An 18,031-nucleotide genomic window follows, 5' to 3' on the forward strand; every position below is an offset into this window, starting at 1 on the left:
GAAAACAAACAATGTTAATTCTCTAAATGAAGTATTAACAGTAACTGCACGCAGGTTTTTGTCTCTCTCACCAAGGTCAGCAGCTATCGAACGCCGACAAAGGGAAATAACCCTGAAATCCGGATCCGTTCGTGCTGCAGATCGTGGTGAGAGGGATAACTTCCCTTGGCAAACAGGACACAGTCGTGTGTCGATAAGCCAGCTGGAGGAGATGTCCTCCTGGGGCTAAAAGCAACAGTAACATCCACCCCTAGGGGGTCAGCCACACTTAAGTGGCAATATACTACACTTTATCGTGCAGTTACTGTTAATACTTCATATAGAGAATTAACATTGCTTATATATATATATATCTGTCTGGATATAGGTTTTAAGTTGTAGGCCACAATTTTGTACCTAGGTCACTAAAAGTTTGCAAAAAGGTAATTCTTGTGACGTTTTCTAATAACATCTAAAAACGGAAATTTAGTTTTTTAAATTAAAACACAAATTAAATTTATAAGAATGAACATACTTTCTTTGAAAAAGAAAATCAAAATTCTTAAATACAAGTAACATCCATCCCTCATTATTACCATCAATCACCCTTCACTCACAACTTCTAACCCCACCTCTCATCCCTCTCCTATCTACTTTATCTGCTGTAAAAAAAATTAAAATAGAACCTGTTACTAAATATCAAACTATATCACCGTCTCTGTACTGCCAGTAACTACTCCTCTCCTACATACTGTTCCCAGTCAGATTCAATGCCTCATCCTTATTGCATTCACCCATAGATACCATCCTCACCTCTGTGCAAAATTCACTAGTCATCCTATAAATGTATCTAACCACCTGCAACCCTACCCACATTCCCTGATTCTCTTATCTCCAGCTCTTTTCTCTTCCTAAGACATGTTACTTTCAGGGTATGTTCAGGCACCTCACCACCATATTTACGTTTTGTTTCAGACACTTCAGCTACACTTATTCAACCATGTAAAATGAGAGAGAGATGTGAATCTCCTGCACAATAATAAACCTGTTCCTTCAATTGTACTTTAATCTCTCAACACTTCACGTAAACTAACCACCTTATCTCCTGTTCTCCCTCTCAGTCAAGAAGAATCTTTAGTCTTTTGAGTTACAAAGCAACCTTATTATTGTTGGTGCCATGGAAAAAGCACAGTATACTCTTTGAAGTGGTTGTTGTTAGGAAAGGTATCCAGCCAGAGAAACCATGTAAAAACTGAGACACTGGAGCAAGACATGGTCCCCCAACCCACTGGACCTTGTCAAAACATCCAAACCCTGTCAGCATGAAAAGAGGATGTAAAAATAATGGACTCTCCTATTGAAGACGATGTATGAGTGTTCAGCTTTTGATGAATGACCTGCACAAATGATTTCATTATAGTGATCAAATGTATGAGTTGTACATTAGTTCTCTCACTCCATCAAATTGATGTTGCCTGAACCGGTGCACAATATACCATGCATCAGGTGTCGAAGTGATCGCAAAGCAACTGGAGATAAGTGTTTTGCTCAAGAACCACAACACACCACCTGGTCTAGGAATTGAAACCATGATCTCGCATTCATGAGTGCAACATACTAACCACTAGGTCATGTAAAAATGATGATGATGAGGATGATAATGACATGTGTGTCTCAGAACATGTATACATACATAAGTGTATGTGTACTTGACTGAACATATATACTTGCATAACTGCACACGACAACCTTACCAAACATATGCTGGATCACAACAAGACTCCACATTCGGTCGTAACAGTCGAGTACCAAGCCGTGTCTGGGCAACTTGTAATGGTGCTTGTTTAGCTTGAATAGATTTCTTTAGATATTCAATACTTTTATTCATGTCAAATATTTCTTGTATAACCTGCAATCAGTTGAAATAAAGACAGATATAATAATATCATCATTATTTCTAGTTAAAGCTTGTATTAATATTGTATCTTATGGAAAAAAATGATGTAATAAGTTTCAGAACCTACTTATTTGTTCAATATCAGTGTAGTGGATACAACAAAAGGTATGACAGGGCTGGGATAGATGCTTTATAGTGTTTACCTCTAACCTTTTAGTTTCAGTATTCAAACTCTGCTTATGTCAATATACTTTAGATAAGCTACAGCCAGTTGCTGCTGTACAGGTCATAGCATTACATTATATTTGAATATTACATTATATTTGAATAAATTAAGATGATCACAATTGGAACGCATTTGATCATAGGTCTGCTTGAACTGTGCTGACCTGGCACTAAACAGTAATATATAATTTATTCAAATATAAGGTAATATATAATTTATTCAAATATAATGTAATATATAATTTATTCAAATATAATGTAATATATAAGTTATTCAAATATAAGGTAATATATAATTTATTCAAATATAATATAATGTAGGTTTTGCATTATCCCACATGTCATTCCTTTTATTAAAATAGCAGGGTGTAATCTAAGGCTGTTATTTTTAGTGGTTCAAAAATCATGTAGAGTATTCTTCATTGGCTTGTTTAGCTCCTTTGATACAAACTTGCCTGAAACCAGCTTTGATTCAATAAGTCAAATTTCTTGTTCAAAAGTGATTTAAATTAAAATTACCAATCAAAATTTCATGTTAATTTACGGGCCAAGCACCTATTTAATAATGACAAGTTTATTTTAGTAAATTCTTCAATATTTTCAAAATTAATTTAAACAAAGGCAGTGTATTTCAATAGAAATATGGTAAAAGAGTTAACTATCTGGTACTTGGTAATAACAAGGACTACTGGGCTGCAAGTAGAAGTTTCTAGAAGGAAACCATTATTTAATAACAGCATAGCAGAAATAGTACAACATATGGAGAATTGGGCTAAGTTAAACACCTAACAGTATTTAGTTTCTATCTTTTTAGGTTCTAAGTTCAAAGCCTACTTGAATTAAGTTCACTTCCTATCACCACCACATGTTTAATTAAATATACTTCTAAGAAAGTTTGTACCCTGTTCTGATTTTGTTCCACCATAAACTTTAAAAAAAAAAAAAAAAAACCCTCCAAATATAAATCAGTACCTTTAAGAATTTACATAATAAATTAACTGATGATTTAATAAAAGACTGATATACTATTTGTTGTTGTTGTTGGCACTCCGTTGCTTACGACGCTGAGGGTTCCAGTTGATCCGATCAACGGAACAGCCTGCTCGTGAAATTAACGTGCAAGTGGCTGAGCACTCCACAGACACGTGTACCCTTAACGTAGTTCTCGGGGATATTCAGCGTGACACAGTGTGACAAGGCTGACCTTTTGAATTACAGGTACAACAGAAACGGGAAGTAAGAGTGAGAGAAAGTTGTGGTGAAAGAGTACAGCAGGGTTCGCCGCCACCACCCCCTGCCGGAGCCTCGTGGAGCATTAGGTGTTTTTGCTCAATAAACACTCACAACGCCCGGTCTGGGAATCGAAACCGCGATCCTATGACCACGAGTCCACTGCCCTAACCACTAGGCCATTGCGCCTCCACATACCATTTGTAATATCCTAGCAACTAATGGAAACTGATACGGACCTCCAGTTACTAGAAAAGCTGAGGAAGTTGGTATTATACCAAGTGGATAACAATCACTACTTAGTTATTTATGTCCCTTAGTTCATTTTCTGATACCATGCCAGCAATGGCTAATAAGGATACATATATATCATTCAACCACTACCGTGGTTGAATATATTCTTAAGTCCACCATTTCGTCAGTTGCAACAACTTCCAAGCTTCACCACTAATTCAGTTCTCAACCAAATTGCAAACTGTTAACAGTTTTACAGAGGACATCTCCTCAGCTACACTTTAGCATAAATAGTTTGAGATCTGGTTCAGTAGAAAAAAGTTACATCAAAATATCTGCGACCTCAAGGGGGGGGGGGCAGTAAGGCACCTATTCATCTTCAATTAACATAAACTTTTAAATTAAAAGTATGCCTTTCTTAGGCTTAAATGAAAGAGTGCTTGGTCTTAGGAAGGGCATCCAGCTGTAGAAACTCTGCGAAATCAGATTGGAGCCTGGTGTAGCCATCTGGTTCACCAGTCCTCAGTCAAATCATCCAACCCATGCTAGCATGGAAAGCGGACGTTAAACGATGATGATGATGATAATGATTTCATCAGAAGTTACAGAGTGACAATGAACAAATTCGTCTTTGATAAGTGCTAATACACAAAACTCTCAGCTTTTGACTTGCTCTCTAACTTCTGCCGATGATATATATACATATTACATATATGTGTAAAAAAATCTCATCGTGCAATTGAACCAATGAAAGAGCCTCTACCTGGTCGCTCGATATGCTAAAAATAGCACCCACAGTATCCCCCTACCTAAATCACACACCCATTGTATGTAATGTCCTAGATTATCCCTAAAAAGACAGTTTGCTGAAGGCTAGAATGTCTTTGATGATACGTTTGCAGTATCAGGGTTTATTTGAGGCTAAATAACAATAACATTATGGTCAATTTCTATATTGACACCTGCACGATTTACACTAAGAAAAAAAAACAAAAAATTTGATTTTTTGAGTGGAATCAAGTACCCTGACCTCCTAATATGCTGCAAATCCCTTATTTTGGTTCGGAAAAAATGAGGTGTGGGTTCCCCCGCCCAGTCCCAGAATCCTTGGAAATTTTTTTTTCGTTGAATGAATTCCTGTGACCTAATATTGCAAAATTAGGTTACTTAAGATGAGCCTGGTAACTGATGGTTTTGGGGTCTTGTTCTTTGTAACTTTTGGTGAGCCATGGTGTAACCAACAACATGGTAAAAATTCCTGCCATTATTTGGTGTGGATGGGTAATATCAAATAATTCAATTACAACATATATTTAAATTAAACACAAAAAAAAATATTGAAATATTATCATCACTTACATGGAAAAATTGAAATATTATCTTTCAGTATCTTATAAGGTAAAATCTTAAATTATTAATTGACACATTATTAATTATCTTATAATAACAATGCCTAGAAAAAATCATGGATTACATGGAAAAATGTGAGCATGAAAAGTCATATTCTTAAGATTATAAACCTGGAAAAGTACAGGACAAGTTATTACACCTATAAAAGTATAGGACAAGCTATTACTTCTAGTAAAGTAAAGAATAAGAAACTTGTTACTTAAAATATTGCAGCTAAAATTAAATTTGAATATTAAAAATGCTTTTATTATAGTTTACAAATAACATTATACTTATTTAAGTAGAGTTTGGCTAATTTACTAACTTAAATACAGAAAAAGGTGACTAATTAGATAAACTTACAAATTAGCTGAACAGTTTTGTACAATAAATTTAAAAGATGAGAACTGTAAAGAGTGATAAATTAGAACTGGCATTCTTTGCTGCAATATTTTAAGTAAAAAATTTCTTATTCTTTTCTTTACTAGAATATGACTTTTCATGCTCGCATTTTTCCATGTAATATATATATATATCCTTTAAATTAATTAATAGGATTATATCTCTAACTTTCTTTACCACAACAGTTTCATCAATTCTTGTATAGTATTTATGACATACCATTGACTGGATAATCCACATATAAAAGAATTTCTTTAAAAAACGATTATTTAATTTTCTTCAACTGTGATAACTTTAAAATTGCAATCATGAGTTAATACAATTAAATTCAGTAGAAATTCATTTATGTTTCAATTGGGCTTTTGAAATGACACAGACAGAAGTTGGGTGGTTTCACATGAGCCTCAAACTAACCATTTTAAATCAAATTCAAAAGTTCTAATATCTAGTTCTAATATAATGTAGACTATGTAGGCATTATTTTTTAAGGTTGTTTCTACAGATATTCTATAGAAACTATAACCAGTGCTGATTTTTGCTGTTTCATATCAAGACATTGTATGGCATATACACTCATTACCAACTTTTGTCTCCAATCTCATTGTTTGTTTACATCTGACCTCTCGATACAAAACATTATAGCAAAAATCAGAGCTGGCTGTAGTTTCTATAGAATATCTGTAGAAACAACTTTAAAAAAGTAATGTAACAAGCACTGCTGATGCAGTAGGGCATGGTATTGACTATTTTGCATACTTCATAGTATATTGCATTTGCATAACAAAGTACCGCATACCTACAAACCTTTTATGTAGGTATTATTCTAGATAGTAACTACATCATCATCATCGTTTAATGTCCGCTTTCCATGCTAGCATGGGTTGGACGATTTGACTGAGGACTGGTTAACCAGGTCGGTACACCAGGCTCCAATCTGATTTGGCAGAGTTTCTACAGCTAGATGCCCTTCCTAATGCCAACCACTCCGAGAGTGTAGTGAGTGCTTTTACGTGCCACTGGCATGGAGGCCAGTCAGGCGGTACTGGCTACGACCAAAAGTTCTAATTGTAGAGATTAAATCTTACTGATTTTATCTCAAAAAAAGAAAGGACACATTAGATATTGAAGGGCTAAAGCAGAATACAGCAGCCCGTGCTGAACACACTCTTTTTCTTGCTGTATAAACTTGACACTGACCAAACACTCCATCGATCTTAATATTTATTTCAATCAACTAAGTGGAATGGAGCAACATGAAATAAAGTGCTGTGCATAATGACTGTGTGGCTCCCAGGCTAGGAGTTGAATCCATGAACTTATGATTGAGGCCTCAGTTACCCAATCATTAGGCCTCACACCATCAATAGATGTGATGTAGTCCTCTACGACTATCTGAAAACAAACGGAATGGTCAAAGTTGGATTATATTTGATCACTAGGTTTGCTGATCAAGGTTGACCTTAACCTAAACAACAACCACAACTACAACTACAACGACTTACCTTTGATAAATGTGTTTGCAGTTTATTCTTAGTTGTTAGCAATTCTCTAATTCGGTCTGCCAAAGCTTGATTTGTCACATTCCACTGTTGCCACATATCACTGCAGCATTTTTGAAGCAACGTGTTGATTTCACTGCACAGATGTTTAGAAGCGGCACGCTCTGCTTGACATTGCTTGATATTATTATTGGTAAACATACACCATGTTTTTGGCACTGATGTCCTGCCAAATCACAGAAATACATCTGATGACATGTTGCTTCATGGCAATATACAAGTTGTCAGTATTTGTAATGCTATACATTTCTCTAGCTGCATATATATTCATGATATATTCATGAATGGGTATATGTTTCTGATTAAAGGTATGTAAGCACACACATACATACACCTATTTGCATATTCATATGCATATATATAAATTGGCTCAGGCCATGTTTAGTTTAACAGCACCACCAGATAGAATCTGTTAAGTCGTATTTATGTCAAATTCTGTGGTACCATAACCTGTTTAAATAGTGAGCTGTTGTTAACTGAGATGTATCCAGGTGTAAGTGGTTTGTCTGGTATCTCATGAAGAAACTTGTTCAGATAATGTTTGGAAGTAATGGGATGTTTTTTTCTTCTTTGATTCACTTTTGAGATAATATTAAAAGTAATTGTGTTGTAATATGTTATGTGTAATGAGCTTGATTTGTGCAGAAACTGTTAAATACTGGTACAAAAAAAAATAGAAACAAGCCTTCTACTAGAGGTATGTTGTCAACTTTTACAGGCAAGCTTTCAGTGGAGACAAACTTACCAAAGTGGTTGACATAATACAATCTGCTCTTTATTCAGAAAGAGAATTTCTGTTGGAAACAGAGGTAATAGTTCCCATCATTTTTTTTTCCACCTCAGACTCAGGCTACTATACTTTCACACTACTCACTTCTACTGCTGATTATGTTACCTAAGTAACAGTAGCTGTAAACTATCTTTACTGAGACTTCTGGGCAGTTAAAAGAATTCACATCATGTCTATTTTTAATTGCTATTTCTGTGCATTTGCAATATACAAAGCCCTTTTCTGTCAAGCTGTTTATGATGCCACTGCATCCATTGAGCACATATAGTTTATATTATATACACACTATAGAACTCCTATTAACTTCTTTTCAGCAAATTAATAATGACTGCATACCAGATGACAATATAGTTTTGCATTCTTCCTTGTTAAGTAAAACAAAAGCTTTACCTAAGCTAAGTTAGACCCCGCTTTCATACTTAGAAAATTCTTTTTATAATTCTTTTTATGTAATTCAGCTATGAGGGCTAGGTCATCAACATAAAGAACTTCCCAGACAACTGGTCCTGAACTCCTATTATCAATAAAGAAGCGGTGGCTGGGTACATGCATACATAACTAAAAGCAATCATCCAAGAAAGTGATCCTGTGTCATATGCTCTCTACAGAAATTAGACTACCAACACAATTACTTTACCAGTTCTGCTATATGAAGTATTATACCAAAACAAATCAAAGAAGAAAAAAATCCCATAACCTTCAAATGCTATCTGGACAAATTTCTTCAAGGAATACAGACAAACCACCTATACCTGGATACGTTTCAATCAACTGTTCCCCACTTGAATGGGCTAGGATACCACAAAACTTGACTTTAACACGACTTAACAGAACCTATCAGGTGGTACTATTAAGTTAAACATGGCTTGGGACAATTTTGATTGAAACATATCTAAATTATTATTATTATTATTATTATTATTAAGGCATTAAGCCAGCAGAATTATTAATGCATCAGACAAAATGCCTTGCATCATTTCTTCTGGCTCCATAGTTCAAATACTACCAAGGTCAACTTTACCTTTCATCTTTTCAGGGTTGACAAAATAAAGTAACAGCCAAGTAGTGGGGTTGTTGCCCCTTCCCTCAAAATTAGAAGGAGCCATTATTATTAGGTAGTGAGCTGGCAGAGTCATTAGCATGCCAGGCAAAATGCTTGGTAGCATTTTGCTTATCTTTACATTCTGAGTTCTAATTCCATTAAGGTCAACTTTGCCTTTCATCCTTCTGGGGTCAATAAAATAAGTACCAGTTGAGTACTAGGGTTGATGTAATCGACTTGACCCCCTCCACCAAAATTTGAAAGTATTATTATTAGTAGTATTATTATTTAAAGAAGTTTGTTGTGTAAGGCCAGAACAATGTGAGAAGGTACAAAATAAACTACAAGAGGAAAAAACAAAACAAAGTTGCAGTTTTACCTTGTTTTTCTACATTTCGTGGTGAAGACCCTTTCTTCAGGACATTTGGTAAAAGTGGTAGTTGGAAAAAGTCATTGCTCAGATGTGTGAGCAACAACTTTTTCCAACTACCACTTTTACCAAATGTCCTGAAGAAAGGGTCTTCACCACGAAATGTAGAAAAACAAGCTAGAACTGCAACTTTGTTTTGTTTTCTTTTCCTGTTGTAGTTTATTTTGTACCTTCTCACATTGTTCTGGCCTTACACAACAACATTCTTTAAAGTTATACCACACAATGCTTCACCAAAACTACCTCATTTTATTTATTTATTATTATTATTTCTTTCGTTTTATCACTCACGTGATGTTAATCTTTTCAACACCGCTTTGATATGATATGTCAGTTGACAGGTTACGAAGCTGGAAAGCATTTTCATCAAGGTTTTGTGCGACAACTTTATTTCCACTGTCCTTCTCAAGTTCAAGTTGAGCTGCATTGTTTTGACTGAAGTGACAAAGGAAAAGAAAAAACAAAAGAGAGAGAGAAAAAAAAAAGGAATCAAATAAAAACAAAATGGGTAAATAAGAGTCAGATTCAGTATTTCAGGAAAATGTTATTCATTGCAATGCATAATCTGATTAAGAAAGGAGAGATATAAAGTCAGATAGAAAAGAAAGAGATATAGACAAGCAAGGAAATGGACACAATGTCCAACTAAATGAGAGAAATAGGTGAGAAGACATTATGAGAAGGGGTAAAATAAAATGTTTGGATGAAATGAAAGTGAGTGACTTCAAGTTTTATGTAGCCAGCTAAACAAGGTAAACTCAAAAGATTTGCATAATAATTACAAGGAATTCTAAAAAAGAAACTTGATTAATTTTCAGCTTTGAAAAGCTGAAAATGTATGAAATAAGAAAGATGTGAAGACTCATTTATTTTTAGTATGTCAATATCATTGTTTAATCTGTTCGCTGTGTATCTTTGTGGAAACAAAGATAAGCACTCACTAGAAAAAGAACAACATGACATCACATGATATGTAGTTCACTGATGGGTAAAGTAAAAAGAGACCCCTGGTTCTTGAAAAGTGTTTCATGGGCTTGATGCGTAGCCAAGGAAGTGGACATGTACAAGAACAATAATATTAATAAGTTCTTACATTCGTACAAAGCCAAGCCACATATCTGTAAATAAGGGTCATAGTTAAGTTAGTACCATCATCACTGTTTTAACATTCACTTTTCTATGCTCTCATAGATCAGGCAGAATTCATTGAAGCAGATTCTCTTTGGTCAAATGCTTATCTTGTCATCAACCCTCACCCAGTTTCAAGTTAATCAATATATTTCCCCATAGCTAGACATGTTTTCACTTGTATGACTGACATTCATTTACAACCATCATGGAATATCCAGACAAGGAAGGAAACAGACAAACACACACACATACACAATGGGATTTTTTTAGTTTCTACCAAGTAAATCCACTTGCAAGGCTTTGATCAGACCAGGATTTTAGAAAAAAACTTGTCCAAAGTACCATGCAGTGGGACTGAACCCAAAACCATGTGATTAGGAAGCAAACTTCTTAACCACACAGCTATACCTGTACTTCAAATAATATGCTAGTCAGCACAAGCAAATTATTCATAGTAAACAGAGATGAGTAGTTAATAAGTTTGCAATATAATATTTCCCCATAACCAGACTTGTTTTTATAGTAGATTGGAAACAAAAGCCACAGGTTGTATGATGGGGAAACTTGCTTATAACTGTTGCAAGGAGACAGAAACATGCTCATATATGCACGCACACACATACACACATTATATAATGGGTTTCTTTCAGTTTCCATCCACCAAATCCATTCACTAGGCTTTCACCTGGTCCAGAGCTATAGCAGAAAACACTTATTCAAAATGCCATGCAGTGGGATTGAACCTGAGCACATATAATTGGGAAGTAAACTTCTTAAAGCACACAGCCATAACTTACACTATAATTCAGTGAGAAGTTGAAAACCTCATGTCAAAATTAACACAAGACCCACTTACTTCACTTACACTGCCATTACTTATTTTATTGAGTCTAGCAATATTGAAAGCATTGTTGATCTTGGTAGGATTTGAACTTAGAAATTAGAGAAGCATAACAAAATTCTGATAGCCAATTAGTCCTGTTCTCTAATGATTCAGCTACTCTACTGTCTATAATAACAAGAACAGCAAGCAACTACAGTAACTTCATCTTCCACATCTGCTTCCACATCAATAAAAGGCGGTCTGCAATGTCAGAGATGTGCTTATAACACTGACCAATTCTCTTTCATCATTCTCCCAGTAACACAAAGTTTAAGCTATTTTTTTTACTGGAGATGGGGAGAGATCAAGGAAAATGTTTAGTTGTTAACAAGAAAGTCTCTGCAATTAGTTTGTCAGAAGTTGGCAGTATCAGCGTCATCATCACAAGGATCCTTTCAACCAGTTCTTAACTACTTTGGGTTTTGCAACAATAACCATATGAGAGATGAATCTTTGTTATCCCATTCCATAACCTTTTGACATCTACACAGAAACCACTGTAGAAGTAAATCAGTTAAACAGCTAAGGTGTTAGATAACTTGCTCAGACACTGAGAGTTCAAAGGTGATGCAAGTTACTTCAATTCACTTGTTCTCAAGAATAGGTGCAACATTATCAGAGAACGTTGGCATTCTGCCAATGGAAAATTTGTTTCTCATCATCTGACTTCTTGCCATAAAAGTGAAGATAAATATCAGCTTTTAAAAGCCAGTTCCCCCAATCCACTTGCAGAAATTCTTAAACCTTTTCTTTGCTTTTTGTCATGGAATCAAGACAAGATCAATTCCCATTAATAAATTTACTAACCTTAATTGTATTGTTACCTTTTCTATCATCCCTCGCAGTTTGTCCTGACATATTTTAATGGTTTCCACCTCCTGTTATTTCAGTAACAACAAAAAAGAAACAAATGTTATTTTATCTGCCATTTTATTAAACAGTTAGTCAGTATAAAAATATTTTAATGAGCATTATTCATTTTTAACATTAGCAATTCGTATTTTGGTTTCTGTAAAATGAACTTTATATTTGTCCATGGCAATTATTTATATCTAGGTGAGCTGAGCTAGCAAGAGTTAAATAGTTGACCATATTTAAACAGAACAGGAGTGTCATGGTTGCATATTAAACTACTGGCCAAAGATTCAACACAGATGTTATAATCAAAATCATTATTTTCATCATCATTGAACACCCATTTACCATACTTGCATGGGTCTGACAAAATTTGTTGAAGCAGATTTTCTACAGCCAGATATCCTTCCTGCTGCCAACCCTCTCATCTGTTTCCAGGTAAGGTAAAATTTCCTTTGGCCAGACATGTTTTTCATTGACAACTGAAAACAAACAATATTGCTTGCATGATAGTGATGCTCATTTACAAGCATCACATGTCAAGATAAGGGATACACACAATCACATATAAATAAATGAACAGTTGGATCAAGTGATGAAGGTTGCGGAGAGGGTCATAGCCAACTAATTAGGGAGAGAGTTAGTTTAGATGAGATGCAGTTTGGGTTTGTGCCAGGGACAAGCACCCCTGATGCTATATTTCTGGTAAGACAGCTGCAGGAGAAATACCTAGTTAAAGATAAACCTCTGTATTTGGCTTTTGTTGACATGGAGAAAGCCTTTGACAGGGTCCCCCCAATCCCTTATCTGGATCTAGGGATACATAAGTGGTTGGTGAGAGCTGTAGAAGCTATGTACAGGGATGCTGTCAGTAAGGTGAGGGTTGGCAATGAGTTTTGCAAAGAATTCAGGGTACAAGTAGGGTTCACCAAGGATCAGTCCTCAGCCCCTCTTGTTCATCATAGCCTTTCAGGTGATAACAGAGGAATTCAAGACAGGCTGCCCTTAGGAGCTCCTCTATGCTGATGACCTTGCTCTTATAGTTGAATCACTACCAGAACTAGAGAAAAAGTTACAGGTATGGAAGCAAGGTCTAGAATCAAAGGGCATTAGAGTTAACCTAGAAAAAAACCAAAGTCTTAGTAAGTAGGAAGGTGGACAAATCACAAATCCTTTCAGATAGATGGCCCTGCTCGATCTGTAGAAAAAGTGTAGGTAGAAACTCCATAAAATGTACCTGGTGTAAGCTATGGACACATAAGAGGTGCAGCAATATCAGAGGAAGATTAACAGGAAAGATAGTTTTAGTGCGTGGAAAGTGCACAGGTACAATAAACACCAAAAACATACAGAAAATAGATTCCATCACATGCCAGGGAAAAAAGAAAATAGAAGTAGACAATAGCTTCTGTTACCTAGGTGACCAAGTCAGTAGCAGGGGTGGATGCTCTGAGAGCATAGCTGCTAGAATAAGAATAGGCTGAGCAAAGTTCAAAGAGCTCCTACCTCTGTTGGTAACAAAGAGCCTCATGCTCAGAGTGAAAGGCAGACTGTATGATGCCTGTGTGCAAACAGCCATGCTACATGGTAGTGAAACATAGGCTGTGACTGCTGATGACATGCATAGGCTTGTCAGAAATGAAGCTAATATGCTCTGCTGGATGTGTAATGTCAGTGTGCATACATGACAGAATGTAACCATCCTGAGAGAAAAGATGGACATAAGAAGCATCAGATGTTGTGCACAAGAGAGATGACTGTGTTGGTATGGTCATGTAATGCGTATGGAAGATGACAGCTGTGTGAAGAAGTGTCGCACTCTAACGGTGGTGAAGCACGATCTTCAAATGTTGAACCTCACAGAGGCAATGACAAGCGACTGAGACCTTTGGAGATATGCCATGCACGAAAAAAGCACCATTCATGCGTTGAGTCTCATGGAGGCAGTGACATCAAGCCAAGTGAGATTGTAGTCGTGGCTGATGCCAGTGTCATGTAACTGGCCCATTAAAAGCACCTTTCAATCATGAGGTGATATGCTGTGCATGTGAAGACCTATTGAACCGAGTGAAATCATAGTCATGGGCAATACCAGTGCTGTCTGTCATTTACTAAATCCACTCACAAGGTTTTGGTCAGCCTAGGACTATAATAGGAGACACATGCTCAAGGTGCCACACAGGAAGGAAGGAAGCTATGCCTGTGCCTGCAATAATTTGACATTATAAATATTCCAGAAGATTACTTACTTTGACCAAATTCTTTTCAGGATCATCACGGACCATTTCAATGCCCCGTTTCTGAGCTCTGATGTAAAGACATTCTCGCACCAAATTCAGTGGGTTTTCCGTTTCTACCAGAGTTTTTTCAATTATTCGCTTTGCATTTTTCAGTTCTGATGTAGAAGAAGCGATGTCGCTAATTTCATGAAGAAGCTCGTTTTTCCAGAAGACTATGTCAGAGATGCGTTCTCCTAATCTTTTACCACTATTTGACTGAGTACGTTGTGTTTTCTCATCAGCTTCCTTACACATTCTTGCAGTATCAAGCCTCAGTTTTTCTGCACCACTTCGAAGATAATCAGATGTAAAATAATTATTTTGGTTAAAGCGTTCCCATTCATTTGGGGTGTAACTTGTATAGAGAGATATGGGAGGTGATTGAAGGACAGGAGCAGGTTTGAAGGAATTCAAGTTGGTATTTCCAAAAGAAAACATTGCCTTCTTATTCATAGACAGTGTGCTTTCAGCTTTCTGGGGTAGGCTGCATGCATTCTGCTGTTGTTGCCAGGGAATTTGTGTTAATGAACGCTGAAAATATCGTGGATTCGGATAGAAATCCTGCACCCTTAAAGTTGAATTCTGACGTGCAATTGTTGGCAGGGCACTGGAGCCATTGGAATTTTTACCAGAGCCAAACATATACCTAGCTTTCTGTGTATGTCCCAGAAACTCCATTTCACAATGAACCTGTAATACAAATGAAAATCCAAGTCAGATATTAGTTTGTTCATAGATGTTGAAATATAAAGAACAAAAAAAATTAGTCATCTTTGTCATTAATGACAAAAGAACTAAAGAAAACAAATATGCCATGTTTATAGTACTGGGTTTCACTATAATGATTATAATCATTTATAGTATAAATGCATGATTGATACTCACTCTGTTATCCCTTTTCAACATTTATAATATTAGAATTATTCCTTATCCATTATACTTTAATCACTTCAAATTTCTTTCTAAGCAAATACAATGACTGAATGAATGAATGAATGAATGAATGTATGTATGTACATACATATGTATACATACACACACACATAGGTGAGTGAACAAATGAAAAAGAGGTATTGAACATATTTTGTAAGAGATACATATATTAGTTTCAAATTTTGAAACAAGGCAAGCAATTCTGGAGTAGGGGCTAAGTTGATTACATCAGCCCCATTGTTCAACTGTCACTTATTTTATCAATCCTGAGAGGATGAAAGGTAAAGTCAACCTCGGTGGAATTTGAACTCAGAACATAAAGACAAATGAACTGCCACTAAACATTTTGCCCAGCATGCTAACAATTCTGCCAGATGACTACCCTAGGAGTTACATATGTTATTATTTAAAACAGTTTGATTCAGCTTCATGCAACTTAAAGTTTCGTCGGTTTCCTACAGAGATCTCGTCAGGTTATTTATTTTGAATACCCTCAAGAAATGTACACACCCACACAGCCCTAAACAGCGACAACAGACTGGCAATCTCAAGCCATATGAATGGCCACATCATGGACAAGTTTAGGAAGGACCTGATAAAAATATCCAAAGAATTTGGCCTGTCTATAACAGTTATGGCCAACTTGATCTTGGTCAACTCCCTAGACATAACCCTAAACCTGAAAACAGACAAGTACTACCCTTACAGGAAACCTAATTAGGAAACTGTAATCCACAGAAGCTCAAATCACCACCTCCCCCCGCCACCCACTGCAATTTGACCCCAGTTTCAGGCATTAGCAGAAGAATATCTAAGCTTTTAGCCAAGTGGGAGATCTTCAAAAGCCTTCACCCCAACTGCAATGACACATTAGCAAAGAGCAGATTTTCCAAGAAGTTAGCACATAAAGAGGACCCCCACCCAACCTCCACCCTTACACTTGAAGAGGACCAGAAAGAGAAAGATAATCTAGTCCAACCCAACCATTTACCCAAGAAGTTTCCACCAACATAGCTAGGAACTTCCAGTTGTTGATTAAGAAGCATTTCCCCAGGGGCCATAAGTACTATGAGCTTTTCAACCCACATTAATGTCAAGGAGAGCTACTCCTGTTTAGACAATATCACTTCTAACATTGCAAGTTACAATAGATGCAAACATGCACTCACAAAACCTCCAAACCCAACCTGTAATTTCGGAAACCCTACCAGCTGCCCTCTAAGAAGGTCCTGCCTCTGAACAGCCATAATGTACAGAGCCAACCTCACACTATCCAACGGCACTACAAGGCACTACACAGGTATGATGGCCAATGACTTCAAGGGAAGGTACATGCAGCACATTCATTCCCTTAGATGCTGGGATAAAGAGAATTCTGCCTCTTTGTCTCATTTCCTCTGGAATGAAACCCCCAACATTGAATAGACCACCATCGGCAGGACCCCATCTTATACACTGAACACCCACAATTGCCAACTCTGTCTCTGTGTAAGACTGTATATTCTCCACCAACCTGCAGTATCTAGCAACAGGAAATACAAACTATCTTCTTGCTGCCATCAGAGGTATACCCTCCTGGTGAACTTCAAACCACTGGCTGCCAACAATCCAGCTACACCACCTTAACATTGGCTGCCCCACAACCAAGGGCAGGGTTCCTAACAACCAATGCCTGTGCAGACCACAGGCTGACCTCCCAATCTTATGCATCTCCTGTAACCTCCTACACTCATCTCCATATTCATAGGTGTGCACATGCACACACACAGCTACATATGTATGCTTTTCCTCGCTTTCTTTCTTCCCACTAACACTACCAAACCTCAATCCAATCCCACTCCCCCACCCAGCAATGCTCTTGCAACCACACTCGCATACCCTCATCATGCTCAAACACACAAATATCAAAAGCATATGTTAGGAAGGTCATCCAGCTACAGAAACCATATTCAAACAGACAACTGGAGTCTGGACAGTGCCCAAGCTGGCCAACTCCTGTCAAACGATCCAACTCCCTAGATAAAAATACATGCATGCATTCATGTTCTTCCAGACAAACATGCACACATTCATACATACATTCATTCTAAACACATACACATATACAGTAGGCACTAACGTACATGTATTCACACACACATACATACACATATTCATACTACTGATATACACAGCTGACATATGCATGGAGTCAAATCAAACATTATTAAATAACAATGACAGACTTTCTCGTTGAAGACAACATATGAGTGTTCAGCTTTTACTGAACAACCTGCACAAATGCTTTTTTATAGTGATCAAATGTATGTGCTGTACATTATCTCACTTCCTCCATCAAACTGACATTGCTTGAACAAGTGCACAGTGTACCATATGTAAGGTGCTGAAGTGATCACAGAGCAACACAAGATGAAGCACTTTGCTCAAGAACACAACACACCACACAGTCTTAGAACTGAAACCACGATTTCGCGATCGTGAACACAACACCCTAACCACTAAGCCAATAATAATAATAATAATAATAATAATAATAATCATCATCATCATCATCATCATCGTTTAACGTCCGCTTTCCATGCTAGCATGGGTTGGACGATTTGACTGAGGACTGGTGAAACCGGATGGCAACACCAGGCTCCAGTCTGATTTGGCAGAGTTTCTACAGCTGGATGCCCTTCCTAACGCCAACCACTCAGAGAGTGTAGTGGGTGCTTTTACGTGTCACCCGCACGAAAATGGCCACGCTCGAAATGGTGTCTTTTATGTGCCA

General features: G+C 36.8%; 1 protein-coding gene across 4 annotated transcripts in view; it reads right to left on the reverse strand.

Annotated features, from left to right (window-relative positions):
- LOC106881998 (tektin-3) overlaps positions 1–18,031 on the reverse strand; it is a 59,543-nt gene that overhangs the window by 4,497 nt on the left and 37,015 nt on the right. For all 4 annotated transcript variants that reach the window (XM_014932538.2, XM_052969633.1, XM_014932535.2 and 1 more), the window contains 5 exons: positions 14,296–15,015; positions 11,999–12,069; positions 9,469–9,612; positions 6,859–7,081; positions 1,734–1,888 (listed from right to left, as the gene is read on the reverse strand). In XM_014932538.2, the coding sequence (XP_014788024.1) occupies positions 1,734–1,888; positions 6,859–7,081; positions 9,469–9,612; positions 11,999–12,069; positions 14,296–15,003 (1,301 nt within the window). In that variant the 5' untranslated portion in view covers positions 15,004–15,015. The remainder of the gene's footprint in view (positions 1–1,733; positions 1,889–6,858; positions 7,082–9,468; positions 9,613–11,998; positions 12,070–14,295; positions 15,016–18,031) is intronic.

This window comes from Octopus bimaculoides, chromosome 7, assembly GCF_001194135.2.
Source record: "Octopus bimaculoides isolate UCB-OBI-ISO-001 chromosome 7, ASM119413v2, whole genome shotgun sequence".
In the NCBI taxonomy this organism is placed as follows: Eukaryota; Metazoa; Mollusca; class Cephalopoda; order Octopoda; family Octopodidae; genus Octopus; species Octopus bimaculoides.